Source organism: Bombus vancouverensis, chromosome 3 (genome assembly GCF_051014615.1).
Source record: "Bombus vancouverensis nearcticus chromosome 3, iyBomVanc1_principal, whole genome shotgun sequence".
NCBI classification, from domain to species: domain Eukaryota; kingdom Metazoa; phylum Arthropoda; class Insecta; order Hymenoptera; family Apidae; genus Bombus; species Bombus vancouverensis.
The window spans coordinates 2,338,428-2,354,291 of record NC_134913.1 but is presented as its reverse complement, the minus strand read 5'-3'; the positions used below and the strand labels follow the sequence as shown (position 1 = coordinate 2,354,291).

Below are 15,864 nucleotides of genomic sequence, written 5' to 3'. Positions count from 1 at the left end.
CCTCAAAAGAAGAGCCACGTTCCGAAGATCTATGTATAGTTACTTAACTCACAATGTGCTATAGAATAATATCTTCTCATTCTTTATATATACATGTATATATTATTTGTATTATTATATATATATGTCGAATTATCATTAGGTTTACGGGCGTGTAACGAATCTTCATTTGGACTAGCCATCGTCGTTGTACAATAGAGATTATATTTACTGGTATAAATATGGTTTTTACAGAATTTGACAAATAACCGTGGTGATTAGACACTCGAGATGTTCTTAAGTTCAATAACGAATCCACGGTCAACGGGATAAGTCTTTGTTAAACGCAAAATATATTTTGAAGCACAAAACAACGTTTGCTGGGACGCTCGGTATATACTGCCCGTAAAGACGATGTACTGCCCGAAAAACTTTCCTCTCCTTACTATTGCGTTCGTTTGTTGTATATTGGTCGGGGATACCAACAAAATTCCAACCGCCGTTGCTAGGCAGTCCCGCGTAGCGACGACATTGTTTCTGCCCGGAGTTTGATTGTTAATACAACGTGTGTCCCATAATATTGACACTTCTGAGGCAAAACCACACATGACTTGATTTGTCCTCGAGCCCGTGTGCCGCTACAACTATATTTTTTTAAGGAGAACTATACAACTACTCCATACCTCTGTTAGGTAAAAACGTACATCCCGTGACCGTGACTACGTTCAGCGACCAGTTGTGTCACCTCGAGTCCAAGCCCACTGTCACAAATCTCGGACAAACATCGGATTGAATCATAAACAGCTACTTCTAAGTTTTATTATTTAAGTACAGCTATAATAAATAATCTAGACTAAAGTATTGGGGATCTTCCCAAAAATTCCAAAAGAAAGGTCCCGATGTCCTTTCATCTCCGACATATATATGTTATATTTAGAACTAATTTATATCTATAGATAACACTCTTCGCCTCGAGTCATATTTACTATATATTCAATCAATTATCAATAAATCTTTTTAAGGCAACTATTCATACTATGTACGTATTAATTGCTTAGCAACGTAACTGTTTAGTAACATAAAATGTATATTTACAATAAATGTCTTGTAATTTTTCTATCTATTTCCAGATCGATTTTAAATTTTACTACCAATATTATGATAGTTGTACTTTATTACAATACTATTGAAATTTGAAAAACTTTTGTATAACACATATTCATAAAAATTGTCTACGATAAATGTTGAAATAGTTCCACGTGTCACACTACAGTCTCTAATTGTAAGTCTAACAGTTTCCTCGAGTTCCATGAACCTCTAAAGGCCACATTTATAATTCGCTTGCATTTTAACGCAAATACTTTAGAACGCGTGTCATTTTTAAAAATGAACCTGTGTGTACGACCGCGTAGTAACATATCCAACATAGGAATTTCCGGTCCATGCATGACCGCGTTCGCAATCGATGTTAGAACGAATCTGAACGAGGTAAACCACCCTATTGCTGGCACTTGACCAACCATTGGCTCATATGTTTATTAACGCACGATAGAAGAATATAACGCGCATCTAAACGATTTCATAACGCAATTGCAGCGAGGAGAACGTCGTGCTTTGCATGCCAATCCGTCCTCGAGATTTAACGCTGACATCTTGTTGAGTTCATCCGTTAGATATGGTCAGTTCATTATGTGGCGTACAGGAAGATCCACGCGATCAATAGCGAGCTTGTCTTCCGGGAAAAGTGATACGTAACGTGAAATATGGCGGAAATTATTATTAGAATATAAATTTGAAAATTTTCGAATGATTAATCAGAGGTTGGTTATATAGCAATTTGGAGAAATGAGATTTATTATTGCAATTTGTTGCGTTGGAAGAATAGTTTTGGTGATACCGAATAATTGAAATTGTTTCTCTTTTGGAACATACTTTTATACGTTAAGTATAATATTTAACAATTTTGGAAATGTCCGTTTAAATGGTTTAAATGGCAATAAATTTGTTTAATAACTTGTTCGAACTTGCAGGAAACATTTACCCAACAAATGTGTTGATAAACGATTCTCAAGAAGCATAATTATCACCTATCCGCAATTTTTAAAACGTAACAACGCTACACATTTTTGTCTTGTTTGATAATTTTCAGACAAAGATATAAATTGTTGTACGTTTTCCCTTCCATCATTTGGATACTCAACCAGAGGTGTCATTATGGATAACGTACATAACGATTGTTCATTTGTCGCTATGCATTAAAAAGCGTTAATAACGCGAAACATTTCTCAAGATAAGGTATCAACAAATAAGTCGTCCATTTCGGTGGCTACATCGATGACAAAATTATCAGACGCAATACACATTGACTTCAGAATTTTAACAGGCCGATTCCATGAAATCTTTAATAATTTTGGAAAATTTTATTCATTATATCGGAATCTTAGAAACCAAAAATTCTCATATTTTTGAACGTAGTGTCACGATATATCGATTACGTCCGATAATTTTGGAGACATACCGGGGGGTTGACTTAAATTTTTTATTTCTAAAGAAAAGGAGACTTGATGAATCACATTGTAGAAATTAGAGCTCAAATAGCTTATTTTATATTTTAACTCAAATTTAAATCTTTTATTTAGGAAAAAGATTAGTTTCATCAGATAGGATCTAGGTTGACTTTTAATTTGTTATTAAACGTATCAGATGGTTTCTAAAATATATGCAAATTGATGATTAAATATTTTTTAATTTGTTTTTTGTCAAAAATACAGATCATCATATTGTTTGAAAGATATAAAGGATCGATGGTTGGGAATACAGTTAACACTCGTTGAATTATGACGAAATCATTGCAGAACAAGCGTAACATAGCGACGAGCTTAAAGGACGGTGCTCGTGAAAGCGTTTACGACTTTTAAAACACGCGAAAGTGTGGAATAACGAAACGCGAGTTTTAACACCAGTTCTAAAATAGTCGCCACGCCAGGTCGTAGACTTTAATACTTTCTAGAATGAAAATATTTTTCTATGGTGCGCGAGCGATTGTAAATTTTCTCTGTACGAATACTACGAATATCCTGCCAGCGGATTGCATCGAACACGATAATAACGTACAATCATTTCACTGAATCGCTTTGGGAATTCGTTTACGTCGATCGTTCGATTTAACGTTTCATTTATCAACGAGAATTCATATCGTTGCAGTGATTTGTTATCGATCGATATCAGATTTCTTGACACTATCACGTTCTTGATCCCTTTTCTTTTGTTCTTTTGTGTCAAATCTTATCATCGCCAGGTCAAACTAATCTGAACGAACGCCCTCATAGCGAAATATATCTAAAAGTTAAATTTGCTCTGACTCGATCGAGATTTTCAACAAAAACTGTACGATAATAAGAAAGAACGAAATATGACGTAAATCGGAGATCAAAGGTCCATTGTCGTTCGTTTTCTGTGATTTTACACGTATCGATTTCGACGATCCATTCGTCTGATTTTGAACGTACGGAACTGACAATGACCGAGCACGAGACGTCCGATTCGTAGCATCAATCGATAGAAACGTATAGCGAAACATCTGTAGCAACTTTTTATCATTCGATAAGTCAGTGTGCTGCGTCTGCCGTAGAAATATTTCGATGACACATGGTTCGTGTGATTTATCGAGATTGACGTTTAAATATTAGATCCGTGCAATACGATTAAAAGCGTTTTGATAGCATCGCCTTTTGTTAGACGGCTTCCATCAGATTGCACGTTATCATGTGTAAATCATATCATAACAGATTTACGATCGATCCGTCCTGGCTTATAGTCTATTATAACAGTCGAATACTTAAGGATGAAATAATAACGGTTATGAAAATATATATAAGTCTTTTATTTAAGCGCGTCTGCAAACACAAAGGCACTCTAACGATAAGTCCTGTCCACATGTGAAATTCCATCACCGTATCTGGTAATTAGTGGTATCAGTCTTCGTTACTTTTTTACTTCTTATTTACACTCATTAAACAAAGCATAACAGTTACTGAATTATTACTTATTTGCAGATATAAACATAGAAATTATACATTTATAGTTTTCAGTCATCTATAGACGACATTACCGAGTTACTAAATAATCCATACCGAAAGTATCATTTTTTAAACTCGTTACATTGTTATGATTTTTTCAATAATACATACAAAGATCAGAGGAGAAAAACACGATAAGTATCATACGCTTCACTCGTAATCTTCGTACATAATGGAATCTAATCTAGGAATCTAGAAATTAAATTCTACTCGAAGCAAAAAGAATTAAACACAAGAATGTAAACGTATTTATATCGCTAAACGTGTAAATATCAAGATACCCACCACGTGCAATAAAACATACCAGCCATCCATCACACGTGAAAGCCATTCGAACCGCATCGTCTGATACTTTTAATATCGTGCAAGTCTGTTTCTACGCGTTCATGCGAACTGATCATAAGCTAAGAAACCGTTTTACCATGATCGACGCTCGGTCTAAATTGAACGAGCCGGTTAACAAAGCGAAACAAAAACGAAATTGAAAGATTACAACTATTACCGTGGCAAAAAGTTTAATTACGTAGGCAGAGTCGTAAAAGATGGCAGCCAGGACGGCCAGGAGTGAATTAAATCGTTCGATACGAACAGCGTGGAACGTTGAACGGTTGATTAGCGAGTTAAAAAAGAATTCAAGCAGACAAGTGTCACGGAGCCCTAGACGAACCAGAGGATTAGAGTTCGGTTTCGTTTCGTCCCGTCTCGTTCAACCTATACACAAAAGTCCCTGAAACGAGAACTGCCTACTTCCGAGTAATAAAGCCCAATGCCGTAATCATCGTGATTTAACGACATCGACCTAAGTGCCGCGGAGCGTCGGTCGTGCGAATCGTTTTCCCGTCGTGTTTCTTTCTGAATACACGCCATACATGTATAGAAAATAAACAAGCATTATACGGGCTAGTCCGCAAGAACGTAACCGTTCACGTTGCAACCTTATCATTTTCCATACTGTGTTGCACAGTATTTTGTCTCTATATGTATAGATGCACATATACGTGCGAATAAGAAGAAACGTTTAGAAACGTAATTCGGGGATTAGTCCTATTGCGTCGGCGGGAAGTAAAAGGCACTGTGTGTACGACTGTATAAAACTTTATACAAGTGATTCATTATGGTTTTCCAAGAGATGCCTTTTTGATATTAGGTTCAATGTAGCGTTGTGAGAAAATGTGTAAATAGGTTGTCGTTCTGTTAACTGGTGGTTCGTTTGTACAGATTATTGCTATTTTTCGAATTAATATCTCACGATATACAGGATGCTTGCTGTAACTGGGTCAAACTTTTGTTTTCAGATGTTACGAGATAGAAAGAAATTGTATTAAGTAGCATTAAATTGTTTCAAATATTCGATACACGAACTGGTGAACGTATCCGCTCCGGAAATGGAGGCGTTTTGAAGATTACTCCTACTTCTTTAAATCGAACTATATATTCTTTGATGCAAACTACTTGCGACGTATACAAATGAAAACGTATTGAAACAGAAGCAAGTAACAGACGTTTTGCACTGATAATCAGAAACTATTATATACAGCAACGTACGGTAACTCGGTTACGTTGATTTGTAATTAACTTATCTTTAACGATGATATGGATTACTCATAATATATGTACACAAGATATAAAAACTATTTAAAAGCTTAACAAGCAGTAAATTCGCGTTGTCAGCACAACCGAGTCGTCACGTACGCTAGCGTATAGAAATTTCAATCAACCACGTGTCCATTTCATAAACTGCTAAAACTTCAAAGAGTAAGAAATATTTTAGACTACTCATCAGAGAATAACTATGCTGACGAACTAGCATGTAATGTACGCTATAATGTACGAAAGTCTAATTATTTACACGCGTTGTTGTTACCATGTTAATCAAATGCCACAATGCGAGCTATTGAAACATGGAAAGATAATGAGAAACGTTTAAAGATACGATAAGTAATAGACTTGCTACCCTGACGCACAGCAACTATTGTATACGCTAGTGTAGAAGAACTCGGTCATTCATACTCAGGGATCGTTATCATGCTAGCGCGTCAGTGTTTCACAATACGATCCGATGAGGCGTGTACGGACAAAGAGGAACGTTTAAAAACACGGCAAAATCCACTGTATCGTGTTCACCGATAGAATTATTCATGCTGGGTTGTTACGTTGAAACGAACGTTTCTTCTAATTGCTATAAATTATTCGACGTAACGAAGCTTCGTGATTTCAACGGTGATCTTTGGTGCTTTAATAATACATCGATAAAATAAATAATTCAGCTGGATCCTCATCGCAGAAGACGAAGAAATAAAATTGAGAAACGTTTCGAGGAAGTTGAAAGGCATAAAATCCCGTTTCCGCTGAAATTACACTTCTTTCGTATATTGTTCCACTTCCTGGCGAATTACCATGCCGTTTATTAACAAACTTGGCCACCGTAGTTTAAGGATTCTTGGTAGAATCTCGAGGGCAAAATAAAAATATATGTTGCGATGGTGAGTTATGAAAATAGATAGAAATACTAGTAACTTCGAAAGCTTTATATTCAGATAGATATTTAACTTTTTAGTTAAGATTCTGAGAATCTTTTTAGATATCACTTTTCAATAAAATATAAACATTCATATTTCATACATTGTCTTACTTTCGGAAATTGAAGAGTACCTCGTTTTTAAAACGTATCATATATTATCATTTCAAAGATATTGTGCTGTTTAATCAATTTTAGATTAATGAGCGTCAATAAACATTTCTTTCGAAAATAATGTTCGTAATTAAAATGGAGTATTTAACGATTTTAAGAACTCGAAGAAGATGATCGTCGATACCGTGATAAATAATTCAACAACCGTGCAGGATTTCCGTCGAAGAAATTTAAAATCATTTCGACGAAGCTAAGGACCGTAAAGTTTTACAGAAATCATAATTCCTTTCCACGTTTACGCGAAAGAGTAATAAACCATTTATTGGTGAAACTTTCGAGTGATTGCGTTTTATTACGAGTTAACGCGGCATTGTGTGTTTAACTACTTCGTCTAAACAATCTTTCGTATTTCAGAAAATAACTAAGTGTATCGTAACGAGAACTTTTGTTGAAAAAACAGATCTTAAGAAATTTTAAAAGTTAAGATGTGTATCCTTCCAATTTTACTGAAGAGCTTCAGGATTTTTAATTATATAGCACTTCCATGTAAATTATCTATTCTTGAAAATTATATTAAATTGATTACTCGTAAATGATATTATTGTGACATACTACAACTCCGAAGCAGCAAAATAAAATGATTTCACCGGAAGAATATGAAAACAATTTCTAAGAATAAAGTATAACAATCCAATCTGAGAAAAACAAAAATCATCATTCTAAGTAAATAGCATAGTGCTTGCCAATAAATGTCTCTTCTGAATATAATATTCGAGACTATAAATTATCACGATCTCCATTAGGAAAACGAGAAGTCATTCCGAAGAAATTCGGAAACAGTAAATCCTGCGATCACTGAGGCATCTTCGAGAAAACCGATTATCTTGGGAATAACTGAGAATATTTCATTTACTCATTCTCACATGACAATTGTTCTTATCTCAAATGAGTAACCAAGATTTCGAAAGATACACTTCCAGTAGAAAAAACGAATTTACTTATCAAATGTCTCACGTTAAAACAATGATTAAAAATAACGAAATTGCGTTTGATGTTTTATTTTTGAGAAAATTGGCTTCCGAAACTTGTATACACATATTTCACTAATTTCCGACTGGACAAATATATTTTTCTTATAACTTTTTAATAAAGCATTTGTATTCCCTTATTCTTGCACATAAAATATGCTGTACAGTTGTCTAGAAAGAAAGCCTGAAATACTCTGTATATGTATTTCTTGGCAAAGATCGAAACTGCACGTAAATAATGAAATATTCATTAAATCAAGAAACTGTTCTTCCACGGCCAGTTATATCACTAATTATTACACACAGCGTTACGTATTTAATTAATTTAACGCGAGGATAACGCGCATCTCATTAACGCTCACGGCATCGAAAGTTATGCACGACGTTGCACTTCTCTCTGATAAGTTGCACGCTCATTCTGAATTTCATAACTCGCGTAAGCTCGGGCACGGCTTAATCGCGGCTCGACATTCGCGGAACCCGCCACGATCCATGGATTACCTATCGCGATCGCTCGATCAGTACGAAACATGTACAGTACACGAGTAGAAACATGTTCCGAACGATTTCGAACTGTTTCAAGGTGATATCACATTTGCCCTATATTCGAATTTCTGGGTTAACAGGTACTCATAGGATCGTTACCAATTCGTTGTATCTTGGCACGATTGTCGTGAATTAAGTGTATCAGCAAATGATGTCGAAATCGTATTTCCTTTTTAACTCATTAACATTAGAACTATCAAACTGGTATTAGGTTTCTTGTTTTCGCAATTACTAAAAACATGCAAGTATTTATGATAATATCGATGTTTACTGTAACATACTAGTAAGAATATAATCTATTAATCTAGTAATAATAGTATCGTAATTGATCACAGTCGTTGGAAGCTGTTTGTATAAAGATAATTTTGCAACAATTTGTTTTACTACTCTTAATCACCTGGTATTATGAAGCGTATATGTGCAAGTTAAATTTCATTTAAATTGGTATTTATCACAATCATTTTTGTTTGCTTATCGTTTAATGTTATTATATCATTGCTGTCGCTATTATGCCTTTATTACATATTTACTTCTTGATTATATATACCGAGAGTTAAACCACACGCGGTTTTTGACAAAACTTTATGATATACTGCCGTGAAGTTTGGCAATAAATTAACTGTCGCTTTTATCTTAGAGCAATGGATCTCATTTAAAATAGAAAAATAAATAAATAATAAAAGTAATTTTTATAATTATATTTAAAAATACTACATAACTACTAGAAACACTACTAAATAATACAAAATAGAAATTGAAATGAGAATATGAGTATGGCTTTACTAATGGATATTACCGAAACATTGTCTATGAATTCGCCTAGAAAATTATTTAATTCTAGAATAATAAAAATTTTAGGAAATTTTTACAATTTAAGTAAAAGTTGATTTGTTGATGTTTACAGTTTGAGATCTGAATATAAATAAGAGGTCAGAACGATTTATTTGAAAATCGCATTTAAGATTCACCGATACATGTTGGAAGGAGTGATTTTATGGCTAATATCCATATGTAGCAATATCATGTTAACATATTGATGAGAAACGCATGTCTGTTAATTCATCATATTTTCTCCATAACTTTCCATACGTAAATTTATATTTTATAAACATATATTAATAAAAGTATACAGATTCAATGATAAAGAAAAAAGTGACTTTGTAGTATTCAAGATCAATGATTACAGAAATAACTATTTAGTTTCGCCATTATGTTTTCCCGCCTCGATCAGAGAACTTTTACGTAAGTTTTTATGTTTTCTTATATCTTCGATAGCTATAGAAATAATTGAATGTATATACATATCTATATCGTACAATATTTATAACCATTCGCATAAATGATGATTGCATTATATTAACACGTGTAAACATTATATACCGAGTAAAACTAATATAATTTTCAGAGTTAATATGTAACTGCAGAATTTGAACGATGCGAATCGCCAATACAAACATATGAATACATACGGTGGAGAGGATTAACGTTTCATCTACGACACATCTGAACGATCAATGACGAGAATTCATAGTCTTTTTCAATTTTTCTGCTACTATGAACGTACATTTTATTTTTATACACTTTTCTCAAATTCTAATTAGATTTACATACTTCTTATTAGTAATGGGTATTGATATTTAGAAATTAACTGAGATTTTTCAGACAAGAAAACATTAAAATATTTATCTTCTGTTGGCAGTAAATAATTAGAGATCACTTTAGAAGTAGGTTTTACCCATCTATGCGTGTATATAGTTCGAGGGTGACTCGCGCGAAGTTTGTCGCAAACAAAATGCTCGCACTGATCACTAATATTCACGTGCGAATACATTTGACTGCTAGTAACGAAATTGCACGTCAAATTTTTCGATATATTTGTTTCGTCTATCTTTAACCATTACCTTTTTATGTTTTTGTTAACAGTATTTATTAACGGTTTTGTTAACAGTATCACGTACTTCATAAAATATTTATACCATACATTACAATCGAACATAAACACATTAAAAAGAACTACATCTAAGTTGAAAAAATATTTACGTCCGTTTAACGATTCAATTAAATTCTTAAGTGGGCAATATTAAAAGAAATCACGAGCAACGCTCGACCGAACGGCTTCTAACTTGCACGTTTAAGAATTTTGCTATCTGAAAATAGACTAATTGACTTATGTAATTCGGTAAACTCGGTCCCTCGGTTTTCAAGTGGGAACGGAACTGTACGATTTCCACGACAAAACTGTGCACGCATTACGCGAAAGGATCTTTGATCTCGCCGGTTACACATCCGTGACAACGTGTTATATACACCCTTATCGCCAGGCGCATTTGTCTCGAGGGACCCTTTCACAAGGGGACGGATGCAGCCAGCCGAACGATTAGCGAGCAGCATCCGGCGCCGATCTAAAAGCCCCCTTTCTATGTATATGTAAGCATCGAAGAGCCGGATTACAACCGCGGAGATTTCAGCGGCAAACATACCGATTCTCGAGTGGCCAGAAATGGGAGGATCCCACTCGACGATGATTGACGTTTATTATACGTTCGTAAATCATCCTGGCAAATGTCCACAAATGCGTGCACCAAAAAACAAAATCTCCTCTAGTTCCAGGATCTCTAAAGAATCATAGATATTTCGAAAAGAAGCTCCGGTCAAAGAAAATTGGCGCAGGGCGGAGCCTAGAGTTTTCGTGCTCGGAAAAGCGCAGGCGATATCGCTTCCTTCGGGTTACCGGCCCTCTGATCAATATTAATACGTGACACCGGCGAGAGGGTGAACTGGTAAGACACACACATACACACCACAGTGTATCAAGCGAAGCATGAATTGAAAAAAAGGAGCGGAAGGAGAGGGAGGACGGAAGAAAAATTATCACGCGTTCAATCACACTTGGAATGGTACATAAGATAGATGAACAACGATAGGGCACACAAGCAGTGAGTAAAGGAAAGAAAAGTAAAGTAGACCAGAGTGGGTACGAGCGAAGAGATAGGCTGTTGATAAGTGTATATTTACCGCCAATCTAGGAACGTCCACAGCCTCGTCGGTGCAGCCCACCTCAATGGTTAAAATGCGATAGTATAGGCCCTTGTTTCTTGCCCTAACACGCAGCATGCAACACTTTTGTGTTCTCGTAGACTGGTCCACGGCACGTCATCGATAGAATCGTTCGCAGAAAATCACGATGACTACTGTCAACGATTCAGAAGGGCGCGGAGATCAGGGTTGAGGCACTCTATTCACTCACGTACACGCACTTTTCTTGTCGATTGTAATGCTTTAGCGATTCTCTGTACGTACACGAAGTCACAGTTGTATAATTGCCACTGTCGTTGGTATTAACGTATATCGGCGTGTAATGATTTACTTGTTTCTTAATATTACGCGTACTCGTTACAGTGAATGAAGATTCGAAATTGTTAGCATACAAGTATCGGTACAAGCGGAATCGCTACAGAACAATTCGACCTCATACGTACGATCATGATACGTCCGCGTATTGCATTCTTTCAAGACCAACTGCGGGATCGCGATTTTTAGTTCTCTAACTGTTTTAGTGGTGCCCTCCTAAAGCAAGCGTAGTCCACGAGTATGCAGTATATAGAAAGTCATCCCAACTTGTGTTTCTAGTAACGTTTCCACGTAGCGGCAAAACAATAACAGATTATACTGCCTTTATGTCAAACGTGTTCTAATTACTAATAAATATTAGACAAACAATTTATTACATTAACTTTAAGCATGACATTAATGTTAATATTTGTACTGCACATGGGTTATATCTAAACCATTAATGAAAAAATATTTTTTAAATATTAATATCAATATCCATCGTGATAGATATCCATTATCAGTAATATTATCGTTTTAGTAAAAAGTATTTAAGGCAGAATACAATAATTTTGTAGCTATTGGTTTATTTCATAAAGATTAAAGCCGCTTAAGAAGGCATGATAAAAAAGTATATTTATATTTTGTTTACAGACAATGTGAAGTTTAAGGAAGGGAGACTTTATCTATTTAACTATGTAATATAAACAATAGTTTCATTTTAATAATTCAAAATTCATATTTTGTAATTAATGTACAATTTATCTATCAAATACACACATTACATATGTAACAACATATAGAAACATCCTCGTTAATTAAAACAAAATTAGTGATTAATAAATTGATATAATAGAAACTTATAGATTTCTGTTATCTTAATCACATGACTGAGACACGAATGGCGTAAAATATTGTGAAAAATTATTTTTAATCATTACTAGCTTCATCTGAATCTTCAGCTAAGATTTCATTGTATCCTGGCAATGTTCTTGGGTCGAATGTCTTTTGAAAGCATTTTTGAAAAATGAAACGAGCCTTTTTATTTGGAGGAGATGGTGAATTTGGTACTTTGTCTTCAAATGCATCAGACTGATCACTATCCAAATTTTGTTCTTTGTCGGTTTCATTGTTACTAGATTTTCTTTTCGTTATTGTAGAAAATATAAAATTCACTAATTTCTTTTCACTTGTAGATGTTTTATTAACGTTTGTAATTATGTCACAGCTGGATGAGGTATTCTTTTTCATTTCATCTTCAATATCTTGTTCTATAGGAAGGTTACTTACTCCATTTAGATTTTGATTATCTCTGGTTGATGCATCAACTTGTCCCTTTGGTTCCTCCACGAAACATGGATGTGGTGTTTTAACATTACCTAATTTGTTATTGGATTTAACTGACTTATCTTGAATTTTACTATCAGATTTATTATTTTTCCTACAAACTCGTTTATTTGTTGCTCTTCTTTTTATGGATTTTTCTTGTGGCTTATTAATTAATGTTGTTTCTGCTTGACTATCTGTATCAGAACTCAATGTTGACAGCACTAAGTTCACTTCAAAAGATTGATTTTTTAATGCGAATATAACTGGTCTAAAAAATATTAATAAATATTATATTCATTTATATAAACTCATTTTACCTATGTCTAATATAAAGGAATTAAAATTTATATTACTAGTTTTTACCTTCCTGCTCCTTCAGAGTATATACTAATGGGTGTAATTGCAATTTCTGCAAAATTTAAGATGGACCTAAATTCTTTCATACAAAAGGTAATTGTTGTTTCACTACCAATATCATATCGATCAAATTCTCCCTTTCCAAGTGCAAGTTGTGTACGTATTGTATTTGATAAACCTGTCAGAAATTTTTCATTTTATATTACAATAAACTACTTTTGTTATCTCTTAGATTTTACCTGAGACATCATCAACATAATTTCTTAATAAAAGCTTTTGTGCTGAAACTTCAAATGTTATTTCAATTAAATGTTGATGAAAATTTTGCATTGCATCGCCTAATACTCGTGGTTGAGATAAAAGTTTGATTGATGCAGAATCCTTATTATATACAGTCTGAAAAATATAATAAAAGAAGGTAATGAAAAATGAAAATGTAAATAATTTGTTATAGATATATGATACATACTTGTAATATTTCACAATCTAGAATGGGCAATAAATGAGTCTTAGTAATACTGTTTTTATACTTTAAAATAAACAAAATTTCAGATGCATCTGGCTCTAATTTAATATGACATGTTTCTACCTGTTTGTCTATTAAATGTGGAGCCTTAAATACAGTCATTGCACTCTGTAAAATAGAAATATTACTATTTGTAATATTACATGGAAATATAATAATATTGTATTACCCTCATTGATATTTTACATTTCAATGCATCATTTTCTTGTAAGTCACCATAAGCATAATATGAAAAATAACTTTGTAGGAATGTAAAATCAGCATATGCTGAATTTGCCATATTAACAGTACGAAATGATAAAGTATTTTCATGTGGTTCTATGTACATTTCATCTCCAATTTTTGATAATGCATGTATAGCCTTCGCTAAAACTATAATGCTTTATTATATATAAATGATATTTTTTAATACATAACAAAATATAACCTACATGAAATCGACATACTTTTTACATTTGCTCCTGCTATAACACACTTCATGTTAAATTTCTTCCATTAAACTATTTCTTATAAATAAAACATTAAATAATTATTCGAAAAAAGTAACCGAAGGAATCCATAATATTATATTTAAATCAAAATAGGGTACATCAAACAACTGAATTTGGTTAACCGGTTGTGACAGAAATGTATGTTCGTATATCTGAAATACAAATTATTGATATACATAAATAATAATCATTTTATAGAAATAATCTACATTATAAGCAAGTATAAACTTTGGGTAAGAATATATAACTTATATTTAGCGCATTGTAAATAATAGTGGCAATTAATGCAATCTCGAATCTCGAAAATCGAAGGCTTATCTGTCAAACATATTTCCAATGGTGCATTTGACATTTCATTAGCTTTTGTTCTTCACAGATATCAAATGCAATAAAATAAATATCAACGCTAAAAAATATATAGGAATTAAAAAAATATTATTAAATTCGTCATGGTGAGTACACGAAATTAAATATTAGTAATAGAAATTAATTAATTGGAATTACAAATTCCTTGAGTCTTATAATCTAACCTCATAGAAAAGTACCATAACTTCGTAAAGTTAATAAAATGAAAATATATACTATTAAAGATCCATTATATAATTTTTTTATTATATTTGGTAAAAATAATATTGAATATTTACAGCTTGTTTTAGTATTGGGAGATTTACACATACCACACAGATGTAGTAGTCTTCCAAGTAAATTTAAGAAATTGTTGGTGCCTGGTAGAATACAACATATTTTATGTACAGGTAATCTCTGTACTAAAGAATCATATGATTACTTGAAAACACTAGCCAGTGATGTACATGTTGTTAGAGGAGATTTTGATGAGGTATATTTTATTTAATATTGTTAAATATTGTTATAATTCCTTAATAATGTATATTTTACTATATATTCTTTTCATTTACAGAATTTAAATTATCCAGAACAAAAAGTGGTCACTGTTGGTCAGTTTAGAATAGGTTTGTCACATGGACATCAAGTAGTACCTTGGGGAGATCCAGAATCACTAGCTTTAATTCAAAGACAATTAGACGTTGATATTTTGATATCAGGTCATACACATAAATTTGAGGCATACGAGCATGAAAACAAATTTTATATTAATCCTGGTTCAGCAACAGGGGCATATAACCCTCTTGATACGTAAGATTTTATGTTAATAGTATAAAGTAAATTTTGAATGCTACATAATATACTTATAAATTTATTTTATTATTTATTTTATTTCATCATTATATTTACAGATCAGTTATCCCATCTTTTGTTCTAATGGATATTCAGAGTTCAACAGTTGTAACTTATGTCTATCAACTTGTTGGTGATGAAGTAAAAGTCGAACGAATCGAGTACAAAAAAAATTAAAATATGTAGGAAAATTAAAATGTAAGATATATATTATAAATCGAAAATGGAATTTCACAATGAAATTCAAGATTAATCTGTGTATAATCCATATAAAATATTACCTGTATTACCATTTAAGCATTTATATAAAAATTTAAATTGTATAATACATTTGATATAAATAAAATGGAAATACAATATATAAATTGCA

At 33.0% G+C, this 15,864-nt stretch overlaps 3 protein-coding genes and 1 long non-coding RNA gene across 11 annotated transcripts in view; 2 read left to right on the top strand and 2 right to left on the bottom strand.

Moving 5' to 3' along the window:
• Positions 1 to 11,809, bottom strand: part of sky (GTPase-activating protein skywalker) — a 45,001-nt gene extending 33,192 nt beyond the window's left edge. Inside the window, exon 1 of one of the 4 annotated variants that reach the window (XM_033346860.2) lies at positions 11,280 to 11,809. The gene's annotated coding sequence lies outside the window, so the exon portion shown is untranslated. The remainder of the gene's footprint in view (positions 1 to 11,279) is intronic. The other 3 variants (XM_076617190.1, XM_033346864.2, XM_033346865.2) reach the window with 3 other exon arrangements.
• On the top strand, positions 1,485 to 8,321 carry LOC117164086 (uncharacterized). 4 transcript variants are annotated; one of them, XR_013058026.1, is made up of 4 exons: positions 1,485 to 1,799; positions 2,010 to 2,274; positions 5,354 to 6,541; positions 6,849 to 8,321. It is a non-coding gene; the product is annotated as an uncharacterized LOC117164086 (long non-coding RNA). The 4 variants fall into 4 exon arrangements; XR_004465577.2 differs by having other exon boundaries at positions 1,485 to 1,919; XR_013058027.1 differs by having other exon boundaries at positions 1,485 to 2,274; positions 6,849 to 7,413; positions 7,494 to 8,321.
• Positions 11,810 to 12,296: 487 nt separating the features above from the next.
• Rad9 (cell cycle checkpoint control protein Rad9) lies at positions 12,297 to 15,057 on the bottom strand. Of its 2 annotated transcripts, XM_033346867.2 has the most exons (7): positions 14,975 to 15,057; positions 14,253 to 14,449; positions 13,976 to 14,178; positions 13,750 to 13,914; positions 13,520 to 13,676; positions 13,287 to 13,458; positions 12,297 to 13,191 (listed from the first exon to the last, which is right to left on the bottom strand). In XM_033346867.2, exons 2-7 carry the CDS (start codon positions 14,284 to 14,286, stop codon positions 12,525 to 12,527), a joined length of 1,398 nt encoding a protein of 465 aa, XP_033202758.2. In that variant the 5' UTR covers positions 14,287 to 14,449; positions 14,975 to 15,057; the 3' UTR covers positions 12,297 to 12,524. The 2 variants fall into 2 exon arrangements, with proteins under 2 accessions (XP_033202758.2, XP_033202759.2); XM_033346868.2 differs by lacking the exons at positions 14,253 to 14,449; positions 14,975 to 15,057 and having other exon boundaries at positions 12,298 to 13,191; positions 13,993 to 14,121.
• Vps29 (vacuolar protein sorting 29) lies at positions 14,590 to 15,859 on the top strand. The gene is made up of 4 exons (XM_033346879.2): positions 14,590 to 14,749; positions 14,944 to 15,135; positions 15,217 to 15,452; positions 15,554 to 15,859. Exons 1-4 carry the CDS (start codon positions 14,747 to 14,749, stop codon positions 15,669 to 15,671), a joined length of 549 nt encoding a protein of 182 aa, XP_033202770.1. The 5' UTR covers positions 14,590 to 14,746; the 3' UTR covers positions 15,672 to 15,859.
• Positions 15,860 to 15,864: the final 5 nt, after the last annotated feature.

Coding starts and splice junctions, on each gene's coding strand:
- Rad9 (XM_033346867.2), bottom strand. CDS start 14,286: ATGAAGTGTGTTATAGCAGGAGCAAATGTAAAAA. Junction 13,915..13,975: donor AATGTAAAATATCAATGAGG/GTAATACAATAT, acceptor TCTATTTTACAG/AGTGCAATGACTGTATTTAA. Junction 13,677..13,749: donor TAGATTGTGAAATATTACAA/GTATGTATCATA, acceptor TATATTTTTCAG/ACTGTATATAATAAGGATTC.
- Vps29 (XM_033346879.2), top strand. Junction 15,136..15,216: donor TTAGAGGAGATTTTGATGAG/GTATATTTTATT, acceptor TTTCATTTACAG/AATTTAAATTATCCAGAACA. Junction 15,453..15,553: donor GCATATAACCCTCTTGATAC/GTAAGATTTTAT, acceptor TTATATTTACAG/ATCAGTTATCCCATCTTTTG.